This window comes from Haemorhous mexicanus, chromosome 2, assembly GCF_027477595.1.
Source record: "Haemorhous mexicanus isolate bHaeMex1 chromosome 2, bHaeMex1.pri, whole genome shotgun sequence".
NCBI lineage: Eukaryota > Metazoa > Chordata > Aves > Passeriformes > Fringillidae > Haemorhous > Haemorhous mexicanus.
This window is the reverse complement of record NC_082342.1, coordinates 122,418,318-122,437,354: the sequence shown is the minus strand read 5'-3', so window position 1 is coordinate 122,437,354 and position 19,037 is coordinate 122,418,318. Positions and strand designations below refer to the sequence as shown.

At 59.3% G+C, this 19,037-nt stretch overlaps 2 protein-coding genes across 5 annotated transcripts in view; both read right to left on the bottom strand.

The window, feature by feature from the left end:
* Positions 1-304: 304 nt before the first annotated feature.
* CHRNA10 (cholinergic receptor nicotinic alpha 10 subunit) lies at positions 305-3,974 on the bottom strand. 2 transcript variants are annotated; one of them, XM_059840247.1, is made up of 4 exons: positions 2,429-3,974; positions 1,973-2,127; positions 1,145-1,677; positions 305-1,040 (listed from the first exon to the last, which is right to left on the bottom strand). In XM_059840247.1, the coding sequence occupies exons 1-4, from the start codon at positions 2,873-2,875 to the stop codon at positions 556-558; spliced, it is 1,620 nt and encodes a 539-aa protein (XP_059696230.1). In that variant the 5' UTR covers positions 2,876-3,974; the 3' UTR covers positions 305-555. The 2 variants fall into 2 exon arrangements, with proteins under 2 accessions (XP_059696230.1, XP_059696231.1); XM_059840248.1 differs by lacking the exon at positions 2,429-3,974 and having other exon boundaries at positions 1,145-1,538; positions 1,973-2,095.
* A 149-nt stretch (positions 3,975-4,123) lies between these two features.
* Positions 4,124-19,037, bottom strand: part of NUP98 (nucleoporin 98 and 96 precursor) — a 37,473-nt gene continuing 22,559 nt past the window's right edge. For all 3 annotated transcript variants that reach the window (XM_059840245.1, XM_059840244.1, XM_059840246.1), the window contains 13 exons: positions 17,470-17,646; positions 16,306-16,456; positions 15,012-15,429; positions 13,971-14,200; positions 13,405-13,674; positions 12,477-12,634; positions 10,045-10,188; positions 8,626-8,768; positions 7,912-8,133; positions 6,861-7,102; positions 6,159-6,313; positions 5,691-5,802; positions 4,124-4,610 (listed from right to left, as the gene is read on the bottom strand). In XM_059840245.1, coding sequence (XP_059696228.1) covers positions 4,399-4,610; positions 5,691-5,802; positions 6,159-6,313; positions 6,861-7,102; positions 7,912-8,133; positions 8,626-8,768; positions 10,045-10,188; positions 12,477-12,634; positions 13,405-13,674; positions 13,971-14,200; positions 15,012-15,429; positions 16,306-16,456; positions 17,470-17,646 — 2,634 coding nt within the window. In that variant the 3' untranslated portion in view covers positions 4,124-4,398. The remainder of the gene's footprint in view (positions 4,611-5,690; positions 5,803-6,158; positions 6,314-6,860; positions 7,103-7,911; positions 8,134-8,625; positions 8,769-10,044; positions 10,189-12,476; positions 12,635-13,404; positions 13,675-13,970; positions 14,201-15,011; positions 15,430-16,305; positions 16,457-17,469; positions 17,647-19,037) is intronic.

Here is a 19,037-nt window from a genome sequence, read left to right as displayed (position 1 = left end):
AAACCTTCCCTTCCCTCCCCGGGGCAGGGCAGGGTTCCCGAGGGGCCAGGCTGCCATGGGACAGTGGCTGCCGCAGGCTGGGCTGGGTGGGCACAGATGGACCCCGGGACCAGCCTGCTCTGGCCTCCAGAGCTCCGGCTGGGCCCTGCACCCCTTCCCGAGGGAAGCCCCCACCCCTCTCATGGGGAGCCCCATCCCTCAGCCAGGGCTCAGGGCCTGACCCCCCATCCCTCCCAGGGCCACCCTCCCCGGGCAGCACCCCTGTCCCAGGCAGCAGGGGCAGGACACACATTCCACGGTTTATTTCCACTTTGGAATTTCTCAGGTGCAGGATGCCACGGGGGGATGTGGGTGCCCACTCTGGTACAGTGGGACAGGGGCTGGGACCCCCCAGCCCTGCAGCAGGGGGTCCCACCCTCGGGCACCTCTTCCCCAGGGATGGTGCAGCTCCCACCCTGCAGCTCTGGGGGGCACCAGGGACATTTGTGTCACCCTCACCAGGCACCCGCAGCCCCCGCCATCCCGGGGGGTCGCAGTGCCGGGCCCGCAAAGCCATCAGGCAGCGTTGCCCAGGACCAGCACGCTCATGAGGAAGACCATGAGGAAGAAGACCCACATGAAGAAGCGGTCCATCACCTTGGCCACCTTCTTCCACTCGCCGGTGCGGCGCTGGTTGGCGCGGTGGCGCCGAAAGCAGCTGGCGATGTACCCGACGTTCCTCAGCAGGGCGTCGTGGTGGCACAGGCAGTGGTCCCAGGGGCAGCCCCTCACCTGCGTGCCCACCTGCCCCTCGCCGGGGCTCTCCCCCGCTGCCCTGACATCCCCCGCGGCTGCCCGCCCGCCCGGCCCACGCTGGGGGCTCTTGCAGCTCTCGCCCACCTCGTAGACGCAGCAGAGCCGGGCCATGTGGTGCAGGATGAGCCGGCGCGCCCAGGGGGGCACGGGCCGGGCCCCCGGCCCGCAGTGGTGCACGTTCATGATGAAGATGGTGAGCGCCGTGGAGGCCGTGATCATGGTCATGGTGGCGATGTAGTACTTCCCTGCGGGGGCAGCGGGCGCTGGCAGGGGGCACGGGGGGTCCCGCCGCCCCCTGGGCCGAGCCCCGAGCCCAGCCCTGGCACAGAGCCGGGCGCCCAGGGCTCACCGATGAGCGGCACGCTCTCCGAGGGGGGCATGCTCTCGGCCACCAGCAGCTGGAACACGGTGAGGGCCAGCAGCACCGTCACCCCCAGCGACACCTTCTCCCCCGAGGCGGCCGGCAGGTAGAAGCCCAGGGGCGCCAGGAAGGAGACCATGATGCAGGGCAGGAGCAGGTTGAAGATGTAGAAGGAGGCGCGGCGGCGCAGGAGCAGCGTGTAGGTGACGTCGGGGTAGGGCTCGGAGCAGCAGCCGTAGGTGATGACGTTCCTGGTGGCCGGCATGCCCAGCACCTCCCACTCCACGTTCTCCACGAAGTCCGTCAGGTCGCCGGAGTCCAGCTGGTTGCGGAGGTCGATCTGGTTCCCGTTGTAGGTCCAGGAGCCGAAGGTGAGGCGGCACTGCTGCCCGTCGAAGGGGAAGTAGGACACGTCCACCTTGCAGGAGCTCTTGGTGATTGCGGGCGAGTCCCACGTGATGTGCCCGTCGGAGCGCAGCACCACGTTGGTCTCCATGGAGCCGCCGAAGTGCTCGTCGGCGCTGGGCAGGGAGGGGTGCCCGTGGGGCCACATCCCCTCCCTGTGCCCCTTGCAGCCCCTGGCTGTCCCCTCGCTGCTGGGCTCAGTCCCAGGCACAGCTGGCTGCTGCCAGCACCCCCCCGCCCCCCATCTCCCTGCATGTCCCCCTTCGGGACCCTCCTGCTCCCCGCCCGAGGCTGGCAGCAGCCCTGGCCATGTCCCCCTCCAGGACCCTCCTGCTCCCCACCCGAGGCTGGCAGCACCCCCGCAGCCCCCCAGCCCCAGCCGGGCCCCCCCGGGTACCAAGCACAACGCACTTATTGTAGAGGATGATGTCCGGCCGCCAGACGTAGCTGCTGGGGATGCGGATGCTGTCGATGCCGCCGTACTCGTCCTTGTCCCAGGTGAGGTGGGAGTCCAGCCAGGTCTGGCGGACCCACAGGTAGGAGGTGAGCACCTGGTTCCTCTCGTCCTGCCGAGGGGAGAGGGTCGGCGTGGGCGAATGGACCCCGCGGCCGCCCCGCTCCCCTCGGCCCCCACCCAGCCCAGCGGCATCTCCGGGTGCCCCGCGGAGCTGAGCTGGGTTCGAGGGGCTCGTGCTGGTTTTGGGGGGAACCGGGCTGTCTGCAAAGTGCTCTGAGCTGACTCGAAACCACCCGGGCTGCTTTGGGGACGGATCCGGGCTGGTTTCAAGGGCGGAGCGTCAGCGCGGGGCCGAGCAGGACCCGGCGCGGGGAGCAGGGCGCGGGGCCGGTGCCGTGCCCGGCGCTCACCATGTCGATGATCTGGGCCAAGGTGACCTTGAGGGTGACGTTGAGCGCCCGGTCCGTGTCCTCCACGGGGCGCAGGGCGCTGGAGTAGTTGGCGAAGAGGTCGTGGAGCAGTTTGTAGGCGAACCTTCCCGGCGCCGCCCGGCAGCCTGGGGACACCCGGAGCGGGGCTTGGAGGGGCCGGGGTACAGCCGGACCCCTCCCGAGGAACCCCCAGGACCTGGCCGCGGGACCCTCCGGTAGCTGGGAGGGACAGGAAGCCCGACGGGACCCCCGTCCCCCCTCATCGCCAGCCGGAGCCCCCAGCCCCGGGATTCCCTGCGTGAGGGGCGATGCTGCCCCAGGGACCGGCGGAGGGGGTTCTGCGCCCCTCGAGCCCCCCTGCTCACCCGGGGCCGGGAGGACGCCGGCGAGGCAGAGGGCGAGGCACAGGCGAGCTCCGGGCTCCATCCTGCCGCAGGTGCGGGGACACGGGGGGGCCGGGTGACGTCAGGGCGGGGACAGGGCGGGGGGGCACGGCCCCCAGGCACCCACGGCGAGGGGTTACGGTGGGTGAGCCCCGCGGGCCCCGGCTGGGAGCGGGCAGGGGCCGGGATGGGCTCCGGGTGCAGCCGAGCCCCTTCGGGGATGGGTTTGTGGGGCGCCGGTGGCAGCAACGCGGTGTCTGTCCCTGCCCGGCACCGGCCCCAGCCCGGGGACACCGCACCCGCGACACCGGGACACCGCGGAGCCGAGGGCGGCTGGGGCAGCCCTGGAGCGGAGTGACCGCCCTGCACAGCAAGGGACATCCCGCTCTCCGGGCTTGGGAAAGAGCAAGGCAAGGGAAGGGGCAGATCCTTCCCGTTCGGTGGGAGGAAAACCCGGGAGGCTGAGGGGCACGAGCCGAGCCAGGAGGCGAAGCAGCGAGGGGCAGCGGCTCCGGGCTCGGAGGTGCCGGAGCATCCCCAGCTCCAGCCCCGGGGAATCCGCCGGCTCCTCTCCCCCGGCGCCTCCTGGCACCTTTCCCACGCCGAGCCCCGGCGGCAGATGCCGAGCGGTTTTGAGGCCGGAGGTTTTGTTTCCAGGCGGTGAATTATTCATCCCCGCCCGTGCCGCCCGGGCCGGGCCGCTCAGGCCCAATTACAGTAATGGAAGGAGGCGAAGCCGCAGTGACCCGGCCCCTGCACACAGCCAGTGTCACCTGAACGCGCCACCAGCCAGGGACAGGGACACCTCCCTCTGTGCCAGGCTGCTCCAGCCCCAGTGTCCAGCCTGGCCTTGGGCACTGCCAGGGATCCAGGGGCAGCCCCAGCTGCTCTGGGCACCCTGGGCCAGGGCCTGCCCACCCTGCCAGGGAACAATTCCTCATTGCCAAGATCCCACCCAGCCCTGCCCTCTGGCACTGGGAGCCACTCCCTGGGTGCTGTCCCTGCAGGCCTTGTCCCCAGTCCCTCTGCAGCTTCTACAGGAGCCCCTTTCAGTACCAGAAGGCCACAACCTGGTTTATCTGGGTTCCCCACACTCTGTCCCGGAGATGAGTGACGTTTCCTCCTGAGATTCTCAAGGAGCCTACCCTGATCACCACCGAGGGCAAGATGGGATTGTATCAGACATTCCTGGGCTGTCCTTACCCTCCACCCAACCCCCCCGGGGTGACACAGCACAGGACACACCTCCAAGCCCAAACCCTGCCTTAAAAACCAAAGGAACCCATGGGAGTACTATAAACATTTTATTTGTGGTTTTCAAAAAGACAGGAAAATAATCTAGAGCATTTATTTATATTTTTTTGATAAAAACCTTTCGATACTCCTCATGCATGAAGACCTTGGGAGCGCACCCCGGGGCGGTGCGGGGCGCGGGGCAGGGCCCGCGGCGCGCACGGGGCCGTTCCCCAGCACGGGGCCGTTCCCCAGCACGGGGCAGCTCTGCCTGGCCCGCCGGTCCCGGGCGAGGCCCGGGCCGGGTCCTGCCGGGCGCTGGCCGGGCGGGGCTCAGTGCGCGGCCAGGGCCAGCTCGCGCAGGTAGGCCTGGGTGAGGCCGCGCAGCTCCTCCAGCGCGTAGTCCTCGGGCATGGGCAGGCGGCCGATGTGCGGGGCCAGCAGGCGCAGCGGCAGGCGCGGCTCCGCGGGCTCGGGGCCCGCCTCGGGGCCCTGCTGCAGGCTCAGCACCGCCCGCAGCACGTTGGCCACGCGCTTCGCCATGTCTGCAAGAGCGGGGACAGAGCTCTGCTGTCACGGACATGTATGAAAACCCTTCCACTAGGATCTTTTCTCCTGAGAAGCTGAGAGGCCTCAGAAACGAAATGTAAACAATAATGATCTGCTGCTGTGGAATGCAACAGGTGCATCTGGGATCGGTCTCGTGCTTGTTTTTAATTAATGGCCAATCCCAGTTCAGCTGTCTCAGACTCTCTGGTCACTCACAAGATTTTATCATCATTCCATTCCTTTCCTTTGCTAGCCTTCTGGTGAAATCCTCCCTTCTATTCTTTTGGTATAGTTTTAGTATATAATTTTCTTTTGATGTAATATATATCAGAAAATAATATATCAGCCTTCTGAAACACAGAGTCAAGATTCTCATCTCTTCCCTCGTCCTGCAAACACCACCACACTCTGTGCGTGCTCCGCCCGGAGAGGGCTCCAGAGCAAACCCAGCTGGGACTGATGGGATGGGGACAGCCCGGGAGTGAAGGCACTGGGTGTGCTGTCCTCTCCCTGCTCCCTCCCTCAGCACAGGCAGTGCAGCCACAGGGGGAGAGCAAACAGCCTCAGGCTGTGCCAGAGGAGGTTTAGGTTGGATACTGGGGAAAAATTCTTCCCCCAAAGGGTTGAGGTGGCTCAGCCTGCAGAAAAGGAGCCCAAGGAGGGACCTTCTCACACTCCTCGACTCCATGGCAGGAGGGGACAGCCGGGGGGGTCGGGCTCTGCTGCCAGGGCACAGGGACAGGAGCAGAGGGAACGGCCTCAGGCTGGGCCAGGGCAGGCTCAGCTTGGATATTGAGAAAATTCCTTCCCACACAGGGCTGTGCAGCTCTGGCACAGCTGCCCAGGGAGTTGAGGGGGTCCCCATCCCTGGAGGGATTTCACAGCTCTGTGCATGTGACACTTGGGGACATGGGTCAGTGGTGGCCTTGGCAGTGCTGGGGAATGGCTGGACTCAATCTGAAAGGTCTTTTCCAACCTAAATGATTCTGTGAGTTTGGGATACAGCTGCTGCCCAGGTGTCAGCCAGGTGTGGAACTGGCTGTCCCAGGGAGCTGCTGGACAGGGTGTCACCATACCTGACTGAGCCAGGCGGTCCTTGGCCGTGTGGCACTGCAGCTGCTCTATCCTGTTGCACAGGGACGTCACTTTGGTGTGTAACCGCTCCAGCTCGTAGGTGGTAACATCCAGCTGCAAGCAAACACGGGTCAGCTCCAAGGCCAAACACCCACCAGGTGACACTACACCAAAACCTGCCTGAATCCACACCAGAGCAGGGAAAGGGGAAGCCTGGACAGGAATGTGGGGAATGGACAGGGAGACTGCTGGGTTTGTCCTGTCCCTTTCACTTGTCACGGCCACACTCCCACAGGACACAGCCCACCCCCTGCTGTGACAGCAGAGAGCAAAGCCCGGTTTTAGAGATGCCCCATGTTCTGTTTGAAGTGCCGGCCGAAGAGAAGCACCACCTCCCCCTCAAGAGGCAGTGAGAGGCTCAGTGCAGCCCCTGCGTGAGCTGCCAAGGCACGGGAAGGCAGCTGCCCTACCTGCTGAATCCTGTCCAGCATCTCGTTGACACGGATGTAGTCGAGGTAGACCAGCCCTGCCAGCTCCCAGTCCTGGATGAGCGCGCTGCGCTCCGGGGGCGCCAGGTCCTCCAGGAATCCCTTCAGGTACTTGTAGTTCTCGTTGATAATTGCATCTGGAGAGAACTGGAGTCAGGAACAGAGCCCACCCCATCTCCCACAGAGCAGGGACCAGGATGGCCACTGCTGCCCTTGTCCCCAGAGGCCCCTGTGCTCCAGGAAGGTGGGGCTGTGCAGCAGGGAAAGCACCGCCCTGCTTCCCTGTTTGCCCAGGAAAAGCACGGCACCAGGTATCCAGGGAGAGCTGAATTGGAACTGCCAGGCCTTCTGTGCTGACTCTGCTGCTCCAAACTCAGCCTGATCCCTTCACTGGCCACCCCATGGCTTGGAATCACAGAGTTACTGGTTTGGGTTGGGAGTGACATTAAATATCATCCAGTCCCACCCCCTTCCACTTGTCCCCAGTCCCTCTGCAGCTCTCCTGGAGCCCCTTCAGGCCCTGGCAGAGGCTCTGAGCTCTCCCTGGAGCCTTCTCCTGTGCAGGTGAGCACCCCCAGCTCTCCCAGCCTGGCTCCAGAGCAGAGGGGATCCCACTCCCACTCCTGCCATGCTTTTGGTGAGCTGCTCAAAGGACAGGTCGCAAGAGGAGCAGCAAGAACCCACCTGAGGCCAAGTGCCTGACAACCAGCTTGTGGCACTGGTTCCAGTGGCCAGCCTTGAAGAGGAAAAGGGCCTCTTTGTGCTTGTCGCCCTCCATCCTGGCCCGGACAGCCTTGGCCTCGTGGATCCAGCGCGGGGGCACGCAGAGGCGCTGTGTCAGGAAGCTCTCCTTGGCCCAGCACTCGGGGCTCTCGGCCAGGGCGCAGTGCCGGCCCAGCAGCTCCCGCACCGCCTTCTCGCGGGCACTGCGGACACACGGGGCACTGTCACCGACCAGCTCTGCTCCTGTCACCCACACCAGGAGCACACACTGCAGGAGATGTGCCTCGAGGCCCCTCCCCCCCACACCAGTCTGGGATTCTGGGATTTTCCCAAGTGGCACAAAGCCCTCCAGGCGCACAGCTCCATGTGGGAGAAGCCACTACAACCACAGGTCTTCAGGACTGACCCCAAGTTACTTCAAGGCCTGGAACAGGCACACAGGGTCTGTCATTGTGTGTCCAGGCCCAGGACAGTCACACAGGGTCTGTCATTGTGTGTCCAGGCCCAGGACAGTCACACAGGGTCTGTCATTGTGTGTCCAGGCCCAGGACAGCCACCCAGGGTCACTCAGGGTGTGTCCAGGCCCAGGACAGTCACACAGGGTCACTCACTGCATGTCCAGCCCAGGACAGTCCCCCAGGGTCACTCACTGCATGTCCAGCCCAGGACAGTCCCCCAGGGTCACTGTCACTGCATGTCCAGCCCAGGACAGTCACACAGGGTCACTCACAGCATGCCCAGCCCAGGACAGTCACACAGGTTCACTGTCACTGTGTGTCCAGGCCCAGGACAGTCACCCAGGGTCACTGTCACTGCATGTCCAGCCCAGGACAGTCCCCCAGGGTCACTGTCACTGTGTGTCCAGCCCAGGACAGTCACACAGGGTCACTCACAGCATGTCCAGGCCCAGGACAGCCACCCAGGGTCACTCAGGGTGTGTCCAGGCCCAGGACAGTCCCCCAGGGTCACTCAGGGTGTGTCCAGCCCAGGACAGTCCCCCAGGGTCACTCACTGCGTGTCAGGCTCGTGCAGCATCACGAACACGGCCCATTCCCACAGCCCCTCGCTCTCCAGCTGGGCAGCATAACTGGTGTTGAGCACTCCCCAGCTCTGCTGGGACAGGTGGCAGTAGTTCAGGGCCCTGAGCACCTCCCACAGGTGCCAGCTGAGGCGGAAATCCAGCGGGTCAGAGGTGACACTCCTGGGATCCAGCAGCTGGTCAAGCTCATAGGACCTGCAGAGGAGAACTGGTAACTGGGAGAGCTGATTGTGCCCACAAAATCACATCCAGTCCCCTCCCTTCACCCACCTCCATGTCTGTGACTTACATCGGTGTGGGGGCTCGGTTTTCTTTTTTAAGAAGAAAATTAACAGTATTTACTGCTAAAACTCTCATGAGTCTGCACTCAGACTGTCACCCCTTTTCCTCTGGATGTGCTCCCCTGCAGATTTCTCACTGCCTTCAAAAAAGGCAGCTACAGAGAAGCCTTCCTGCACTCTTCAGACACAGAAAGCACCTAAAACCCCACAAATGTGCCCCAAAGCTTAAGGTTCCCAACTCCACCATCCCCAGGTGACACCACCTTCTGTCAGGGGTACGTGTGGGGCTGATTTTGGACTGCTCCAAGAGTTTCAGACTGATTTCATCCCCCTGGTTGGTGAACTCAGGCAGTCACTGACTGATCATGACTTTTCTAAATACTTATTGAACTCTTTGCCCACTTACCTGTCACTGTAGAGCTTTAACAAATGGAAGCAGACATCTCTCAGGGGCCTTCCTCCATTGTCATCTTCCTCAATGACATACCCAGAATCCTCCAGGTAAGGAGGCAGAGGACAGCAGGCGTATTTTTCACACTCTGAGGTGTTCTACGGAGATAGTTTCAACAGTAAGTTTGAAGACCACATTCTGAACAAAACTGAATTCCACAGCTCAGCAGGCTCAGGAGACTGTTTCTGCACCTGCAGATGGAACCTCCCCAGAACTATGGACCAACATGAAAACCCTGACCTCAAAATGCTCGGGCATGTTCATGTCTCACACAGAGCTCTTACTAACCACTGCCTGGAGCTACATCCAGCTCTCACACACAGCCTGTATTCCTAAAGGCTTTTATAGCTGGAAAACCACGTAGGCCTTGGTGGAATGAAGTGGGAGCATCCCAGGGAGCCTTCTCTTCTCTCTGTAGCCACGCAGGGTCTGGGCAGCCATGACAGCACAGGATACACTGAGTCAGTCAGAACACTCAACTGAGAACTTTCCCTGCAGCTGGGTATTCAGAAGTGCTCAACACTCTGCACACCAAATATTGAAGCAAAGACCAGTGACAAATTTCCAGACTTGCTGCTGTCCTTAGGCTGCCTTGAGGATGGAGGGCTGAGCTGGCTTTAGTTAAATGATTAAACACGTTTTTCAGCAGAACCCTTTGTCCTGCTGCAGAGAGAGCTGAGAGCTCTGCAGCAAGACACAGGGCTCTGCATAATGCATGGAGCCACAGGGGTGTGGGACAGGGGCTGGAGGGGCACACATGGGGTGTGGGGCAGTGTCTGGGGAGGCTGAGGGGGCACACATGGGGTGTGGGGCACCATGGGCTGCTGGACAAGGCAGCTGAGGATTAATGACCCCAGTGGGAGAACAGGCTCCTTGCCTCAAAAGGGTTTTCCTGCTGTTGGCCACTATCCCTCTTCCTAATTTTGTCCAGTTGTCAAACAGCTAGACATAAACCTGGAAACACTCCAGAAATGGGTTTTCTCCACAGAACTTATGACTCTATAGAATTACAGAATGGTTTGGGTTGGAAGGACCTTAAAGATCATCCAGTTCCACTCCCTACCTTAGGATGCCTTCCACTGTGCCAGGCTGCTCCAAGCCCGGTCCTCTCTGGTCTGGGATGCTTTTAGGGATCCAGGGGCTGCCACAGCTGCTCTGGGCACCCTGTGCCAGGGCCTGCCCACCCTCCCCGGGAGGAATTCCTTCCCAGTATCCCACCTAACCCTGCCCTCTGGCAGTGGGAAGCCATTGCCCCCATATCCTACACTCAATTGCACCTTCAGCAACTCCTGGCTGCTCCTGGAGCTTCTGTGCAGCACCAGACAGGCAGGAGCCCCCTGAAGGGCTCCTTTAGGGCAGGAAGGAGTGACCCACCTGAAAGGCAGACTCGTACATGGCCAGAGCCCTGGAGATGGAGGCCGTGGGGGGCAGCAGGTACCAGAGGTGCACGGCCACGCAGCGCTTCCAGTCCAGCAGCGAGCACACGTTGACACTGATCCTCTCGGAGAGCTGCCACACCTGGAGCCACAAACCCTGCTCAGCCACCCCGGAGCCACACACCCTGCTCAGCCACACCTGGGGCCACACACCCTGCTCAACCACACACCCTGCTCAGCCACCCCTGGGGCCACACACCCTGCTCAGCCACACCTGGGGCCACACACCCTGCTCAGCCACACACCCTGCTCAGCCACACACCCTGCTCAGCCACACCTGGAGCCACACACCCTGCTCAGCCACACCTGGAGCCACAAACCCTGCTCAGCCACCCCTGGGGCCACACACCCTGCTCAGCCACCCCTGGGGCCACACACCCTGCTCAGCCACCCCTGGGGCCACACACCCTGCTCAGCCACACCTGGAGCCACACACCCTGCTCAGCCACCCCTGGGGCCACACACCCTCTCAGCCACACACCCTGCTCAGCCACACCTGGAGCCACAAACCCTGCTCAGCCACACCTGGAGCCACAAACCCTGCTCAGCCACACACCCTGCCCAGCTACACCTGGAGCCACAAACCCTGCTCAGCCACACCTGGGGCCACACACCCTGCTCAGCCACACCTGGAGCCACACACCCTTCTCAGCCACCCCTGGAGCCACACACCCTGCTCAGCCACACACCCTGCTCAGCCACCCCTGGAGCCACAAACCCTGCTCAGCCACACCTGGGGCCACACACCCTGCTCAGCCACACCTGGAGCCACACACCCTGCTCAGCCACACCTGGAGCCACAAACCCTGCTCAGCCACACCTGGAGCCACAAACCCTCTCAGCCACACCTGGAGCCACACACCCTGCTCAGCCACACCTGGGGCCACACACCCTGCTCAGCCACCCCTGGAGCCACACACCCTGCTCAGCCACCCCTGGAGCCACACACCCTGCTCAGCCACACACCCTGCTCAGCCACACCTGGGGCCACACACCCTGCTCAGCCACCCCTGGAGCCACACACCCTGCTCAGCCACCCCTGGGGCCACACACCCTGCTCAGCCACACACCCTGCTCAGCCACACCTGGAGCCACACACCCTGCTCAGCCACACCTGGAGCCACACACCCTGCTCAGCCACACCTGGGGCCAGCTGTGCAGCAGCAGGAGGTGGCTCTGGGAGAGGAGCCCCTCCCTGCAGTGCCCGTGGCTGCATGGCACAGCTCACCAGAGGAGGGGGTGATTGGGAAGGAAAGAAAGGAAAGTTTCCCTAAAGTAACCATCTTTCTCTTAGAAGTTAATGATTTCTATTTGGAATTTCCAACAGGCAGAGCTAATTTCTTGTACAGAGCTAATCCCAGCCAACAGCACTGCCACAGGTGGCAGAGAACCAGTCCCTGCTGAAGGAACCTTCTCCTAAGTCAGTTTCCTGATAAACTGTGCTAAGAAAACCCTGCACCCTGCCTGCCAGCTCTAAGATGCTCCAGAAAATCTGTCTGGACACTGGGGACTCAGAGTTGTCTGCATTTTGAAAATTGTTTTATGGGTGCCTTTGACTATTATTGTCATTTTCTGTTGATCCTTCAGAGAAGCTTTCTTAACAATATAAAAAACGGGGAGTTGTGGAGACCCTGGGGGCATTCCCTGCGTTAGGGAGACACAAGAAGCTTCCCTCAAAAGCTGTCTGACCCCATTGGCTCCTTCCCTTGTTCCTATGTCCCTGAGCCACTCCCTCCCCATTCCCCCACTGGCCCTCATCTTTGTAGTGCCCCGATGCCACTGTGCAGCCCCTGCCTCCCGAGGCACAGGGACCTGGACCCTCCCATGAGCGTGCCCTTGGACCCTGAACATCTCACGGCACGGCTCAATAAAACATCTGTGGACACCATGCAAAGGCCCTTTCTGCTTCTGTTGTATTGCACTAAATAGCTATTTAGTTATTTGCACTGGGTGTTTGGTAACTTGCACTGTTCACATGATTTGTATCCTACCACCACATGGTCTTCCCCTTTCCCCAACCCCTAAGTGTCACTGTGGTGGTCTCCCTGGTTTACCCCTCCCCTCGCCCTCCTCACTGGTATCCCACTGGCTGTAGTCCCTCTCCTCCAGCCCCCTTCCCAGCTCTTAAACCCCCTAGAGGCAGCTGGCCTGGCCTCTTTTCTACCTTGGAAACAAAGGTAGGACATTTGTCCCCATGTGGAGAAGAGCGCTTCTGGTCTTTTCCTTTGTCCATGTAAGACGGTGTGGGCTGGGGTCCACAGCTGGCTGTCTTGGACCCGAACAGCCCAGACACAGATTCCTACAGGCCTGCCCACCCCAGATGTCAGTGCCAGCTGTGCCCGTGGGCTGTCCCTGTGGGGCTGTCCTTACCGGCTTGCCCGCGAGCAGGGCGAAGAGGCGCAGCCGCTCCTCCTGGATGAAGCGGTCGCTGTGCAGGCGGTGCCAGTCCACCAGCTGCAGGGTCAGCAGGTCCCTCACGGGCTGGCTGCCAGCCAGCTGTGACAGCAGCAGCGCCAGGCGGTGGTCACCTGCAGGGACACCCCTCAGCTGCACACCTTAGAGCCCCACGAGGCTTGGGGTGGGAGGGATCCTAAAACTCTTCCCGCTCCAGCCCCTGCCCATGGCAGGGACACCTTCCACTAAGTCAGCTGCTCCAAGCCCCATCCACTGGGGCATGGAACACTTCCAGGAATGGGGAGGCCACAACTCCAATACTTCTTATGAAATAAACCACTCCATAAACACCTGGTATAACAGGGATAAAACCTGCCATAAGGCTCTGAAAATACACATTTTTAACCCAAATATAAAATGTCTGAACAGAAGCTCAATTAAAAAGATCATTCATTAAAAATTCAAAGGAGTGACTATGAAAACTCCCAGTTCCAAATGCACTCCAGCAGCACTTCCTAACTGGGGGTAGCTGACAGAGCCAGAGTGAAGGGGACCAAGGAGTCCAGCAGCATTCCATGATTTTGTGGTCTCTGACAAGGGAACACTTCACACGCACAACAGCCAGTGACTACGAGCTCTCTAAGTTTAATCCCTCTTTGTACATGTCCTTTATCCTCTACACAAAAGCTGTGATTTAGGAACCTTACAGAATCCCAGAATACCCTGAGCTGTAGGGACCCACAAGGATTGCCCAGTGCCACCCCTGCCCTGCCCAGACCCCCACCAAGCCCACCCTGGGCATCCCTGGCAGCGCTGGCCAAAGGCTCCTGGAGCTCTGGCAGCCTCGGGGCCGTGCCCATTCCCTGGGCAGCCTGGGCAGTGCCCAACAGCCCGGAGTGCTCACCTGCCTGCTGTGCCAGCCTGCAGGCCTCACCGATCCTCTTGCCCGTGAGGCAGCTGAACACGGCCTCGACGTGGCTGCCGTGCCGGGACAGAGCCACCTCCTCCTCGATGCGCCCGGCCGCCGTCTCGGAGAGCCACCGCGAGAACGCCCGGCGCCGCTCCAGCGCCAGCACGTACTCGCTGGGCTCCTCCAGGCTGGCCTCCAGCTCCTTCAGCTTGCCCCAGATGGCCTCACATAACGTCCAGGCCAAGCACCAGTGCTTCACAACGGCTGTGGGGACACACACCCAGTGTCAGGAGTGGGAGCACAGAACTCAGAGCAGCTCATGGGAGGATAACTCTGGAGGGTTCGTTGCCCCCACTCTGGAGGGTTCGCTGCCCCCACCGTGTTTGGCAGGGGCTGCCCAGGGAGCTCTGCAGTGCCCATCCCTGCAGGTGTCCCCTGGAGGTGGCACTGAGTGCTCTGGGCTGGGCACAAGGTGGCCATGGGGCACAGCTGGCACTCCATGGGCTGGCAGGGCTGTTCCAGCCTAAACCATTCTGTGAGAAGGATCATTCTATACTCACTCTCTGCCACAGTGGGATCCTCGGATGCTTTCCTGGCCCAGTCAGCATAGTCATGGATAGCAGAGACTCCAGGGTTGGGGGCCAGGAGAGGACAGGGCTCATCCATATGGACAGTGCTGTGCTTCAGCTTTATCTCCAGAGGGGTGAGATACAGCTCCTTGTCTCTGTCCATCTTCCATTGTTCCAAGCTCAACTTTTCCACGTGTACTTTGAAAGGGGATTCTGTGAGTCTGGAGGAAAAGAGGAGATAGACCAAGTAGCAAAAGTTCTGCATGATCTCCATGCAAGTAGAGAAGCTCATCCTGGAGCTTGTCCTAATTAACACGACAGTAAAACATGACCCAAGGCATGAAGATTCTGGTGAGCCTGGGATTTGGAGCCAGGCTTTGGGACTCTGAACAACCTGGTGTAGTGGAAGTGTCCCTGGCTACAGCAGTGGATTGGAACAAGATGGTCTTTAAGTCTCTGAACCCAAACCTTCTGTGATTTGGTGAATAAACTGTGTCTCACTGAACTCTGCAGAGGCAGCAAGCACACCTTCACTCCAGTTCATTCCTCAGCACTTCACTTATGCTGGAGAACATCCAGAGGAGCTTTCTGGAGCACTTCAAAGGTGGGACTGGGCTATATTCCAGTCTGGTTCAGGTATGGAGACCCTAAAGGCCCATGTGCTGCTGGATGCACAGGCAGCATGAAGGTGTCTGGGAATTGAACTAGAACTTCCTCAGGTAGGGCAGATGTCCTCAGGGAGAACCAAGAGATTGGAAGCTTTCTAGATAACAACTTTGAACCTTCTCTTCAACCTTGTGCTGGGTGACAGTGCTATTTGTTTGATAAAAAAGAAAAACCAAACCCTCTTACTATGCTATTCCAGGATTTGACAGAGATATTTTTGTGGAAAAGGGCCACGAAGGAGATCTCCATGGCTAACACCATTGCACCACTCCTGCATGTCAGAAGGAACAGCGACCTGCAACCAGGATTCTGCCAGTCATGGAGAGCGAGCCTGTCACACCCATCCTGAAGGGAAGCACTACTCACGATTTGGGAGCCACGGGAGTGGGCAGGAATCCATATTCCACAGGCTCCAGCTGAGCATCTTCCGCTTCACTGGAGCCACTCAGCTGATCTCCACAATTGACCAGCGTCCAATTGGGGCCCCAGCCCACACGGAAGGAGCGGCCCATGAAGAGTCCCATGTCCATCAGGAGCTTCCCTTTCCCGTAGGTGATGGACCTCTCCAGAGGGACGAGCCCGCGCTGCCTGCGGGCCCCCACTGTCTTCACCTGCACCTCGGGCACGGCCGCGGGCACGGCGAAGGCCGAGGCCAGCGGCGCCGCCGACCGCAGCGCAGCAGAGGGGGCACTGTCCAAAGTCCTGGGGCCCTTGGCATCTGCCACGGCAGCACTCGGTGCCTGGGAGAGCACACTGGCAAACTTGGATTGCAGCAGCCCAGCAGCTGACGGGAGAAGCGGAAGAACGGTTCAGTGGAAGGGCAGCCGAATTCCAGAGGGCATTTCTGGGCTTTGAAGGGATCTCAGGAATTGCCAGAATAGCCAGTGACAAATGCCTGAATGGTGTGATGGGAACATGGAGCTAAGTGTGACTGTGTGCAGGGCTGAGTTCCACTGAACCTCCAGCACTGCCCACAGGAACACATGGGGTGTTCCCAGGAAGGGGAAAGGCACAGCCCCATCCCAAACTGGGCCACTCCCAAAGGAGTCCCTGATTTAATGCTGCAATCAGGACACCAGAACAGAAGTGGGGTGGCACACGGATCAGCAGGACTCACACACACTTCAGGGCTGTCCCTGCCAGTCACATGGGCTTTGAATTGATTAACAGATCTGAATTAATGGGTTTCCTCCATCAGGGAGCACCTTCCTGCTTGTTCCCAGAGGCATTCCTCAATATCCCTATGGAAAGCACCACTTAGGGGGTGCACTGGGTGCAAGGGGCAAGGTTTGGGCAGTGGGGGAATCTGGTAGGGGCTGGCCTGTGCAGAGCACAGCTGGTGCCCACAGCAGAGCCACCACAGGCCACCTCCAAACCAAGCTGCAAAGTTGGTGCCTCTGGGAGATCTTAAAATGGGAAAAACCCCACACAAGCAGAAAAAAAACGAAAAGAAAAAGAGAAGCTAAAAGATCAGGGCAAGCATCAGAGGAGGTGAAGAGGTGCTCCAGGCACTGAGGTGTCTAGGGCAGGGCTTGTGCTGGAGCAGGGAATGAACAGAGGAGGAAGGAGTGGCAGGAAGGAACTGCTGCAGACCCCAGGATTTTGCCTGTTTATATTAAAATTCACCTTTCTTCACACAATCTGTGGTTTCTCACCATACCTGAGTGTCTTTTCTGTCCTTGTGATTTTGAAATGGGAAGCCTTGGGGAGCAGATCTCTTGGGAAGTGTCCATCTTGACAGGTTGTTTCCCAGGATAATCCAGGATCAAATCCAAGTCGTCATCATCAGCAAGTAAGGAAGCTTTCATGATCTGAGGATGTGGGAAGCCAAGCCAGAACATCAGGAATCCCTCCCACAGCTACAGCTCACTAAGCTCATCAAATTAGCTCTTCCCACCCAAAAAAACTCCTACATGCAGCACATGACCAAACAACACAGCCATGCTGCAAACATTCCAAGGAACAGTGGAGGGACAGCTCAGCTTGCTGCCTGATGGATGAGGTTTTACAACTACTTGTTACATCAGTGCACAGGACTCGCTGGGGATGGGGTGACATCCCACAATAACCCTGATTTCTTAGATCTTAGCTCTGTCTGCTGTTTGTCACCTTAAGGACTAACTTCTGATCTATTTGTCATTACAGGGAGAAACCAAAAAGTGTTCAAGGTTCTGTCCTTCCACAAAAATTACAAAGAGCTGGAGGGACAGGAGCCAGGGAACAGCTCCCAGTGCTAGAGGGCAGGGCTGGATGGGATCTTGGCAATGAGGAATTGTTCTCTGGCAGGGTGGGCAGGCCCTGGCCCAGGGTGCCCAGAGCAGCTGGGGCTGCCCCTGGATCCCTGGCAGTGCCCAAGGCCAGGCTGGACACTGGGGCTGGAGCAGCCTGGGACAGTGGGAGGTGTCCCTGCCACGGCAGGGGTGGGATGGGCTTTATGGTTTTACTCAACCCAAATCTTCTGTGGTACTGTGAAATAAAAGCATCAACAGCAAGCCCCCAATCAAGACCAGTTACCCCAAACCATTTTTTTTCTACCAAGGCAGAAGGGGTCCAAGGCAGCTGCTCTGGTATCAGTTCAGCTTGTCCCAGTGCCCACAGGCCAGAGTTCTGGAAACTGAGCTCTGGCTTTAAGGTGTTCCCTGTCAGTCAGGAGCTCTCCACAGGTGGGACTCTCCCCAGAACAGAGGTGTGGTGTGAGCTCAGTCCCACGCCATGGGATGCCCTGATCATTACAGGCTGGTGTGAGACCACCCTTGGGGAGGCAAAAGCATCCTTGAGAAGTGCTCCCTCATTTCCCAGCGAGGAGCAGGGGCAGGACACTGACCTGCAGCACGTAGGGGTTGATGCCCTGGGTGGATGCGATGTGCGTGGACGCTGGCACTGCCTCCTGCTCCTCGGCCAGGGCATCCTCTGCCAAGGGCTCCTGGGCTGGCTCCTGGGTGACGTCTGCCATGTCACTGTCCAGCTCCACCAGCCTGCCCAGCTGCTCCAGCTCCAGGGGCTGCAGATACAGAGGCCAGGTCACACCCACAGAGCACAGCTCAGCCAGGACAGCCACGGCTCCCAGCAGCACCTGTGGGCTCTGCCAAGGCTGCACACCAAGGGCAGGGATGGACACACAGAACCTTCAGGGTGTGCCACGCCAGGGAAGGAGCAGTCCCAGAGCAGCGGTGCCCTCCTGGAGTTTTCCCAGTTCTGCCATGCAGTTTAGGAAACTGTTCTTCAGCAGTGCAGTTCCCACGTGCCCAGCGAGGGAGAGCTCTGTGTGCCCTGCCTGCCTCCCTCCCCTCCCAGCTCCATCCCATGTGGCACAAACTCCAATCACAGAGCCTACATTCCACACAGATCGGCCTTTCACGTGGATACTGTAATGGGCAGGCCCTGGCACAGGTGCCCAGAGCAGCTGGGGCTGCCCCTGGATCCCTGGCAGTGCCCAAGGCCAGGCTGGACACTGGGGCTGGAGCAGCCTGGCACAGTGGGAGGTGTCCCTGCCATGGCAGGGGTGGCACTGGGTGGACTTTAAGGTCCCTCTAACCCAAACCCTTCCATGATTCCATGGCTAACTGCTCACATGTACTTTTGCCCAACTGGCTCTGTGGGACCTGAGCTCCCTTGTACTGGTTTGGTTCTAGTTTAACCATCCCATGACTCACTTTGTGTCCTGTGAAAGCCTCATGCTTCCAGCTTCCCAAAAAAAACACAGTAAAGAGCACTGAAGTGATGCAAAAACAGGAGTGAGGAAGCTTAGGCAGGGAGTGTCCTGGGAATCCTGATCAGGAATTAAGGAGCATGTTCACAAGGCTGTGCTCAGCTCTGTTGAACCAGCCAGGATGGGGTGAAGGTTCTCAGCTGAGATAAAATCACCTGGGGTGTCTGTAAGGACAGAACTGAGCGGCAGATACAGAATCTGAGCCTGGCCCCACGTGTGGAACAGATTTACAAGTCAAAATATGGTTACAAACACACAAGTTTCACTGCTCCCTTCATTGGGCTTTAATGCAGCAAGCTCCCTTGAAATATTAATAAATTCATTAATATTTAACTTACTGAGGGAAGACAAAGCAAAAACCAAGTCTAGATACTAAATGCTTCTTACAGCCCAAATAACAGTATTAACAGATATGTTCTACACCAGGTTTTTGGGATGTTTTAAGTGATGCTATGATGTTTCTTAGGGTTTTGGGAAACTGATGTTTTTCCTAATTTCAGAAATTAAAACCTAAGTTAATGTTATGCAAGTCAGAGAGGTTAATGAACCTGGAGGAGTTTTTGCTAAGTATACTGCATTGTGCAAGAATAATTGAATATATCAGTGATATTCCCAGTGTTCCTGAGTGTTTAAAACCTCAGCTCTGGTCCCCCCAGTTTGAACATGAAGCAGGGATGGGAGCT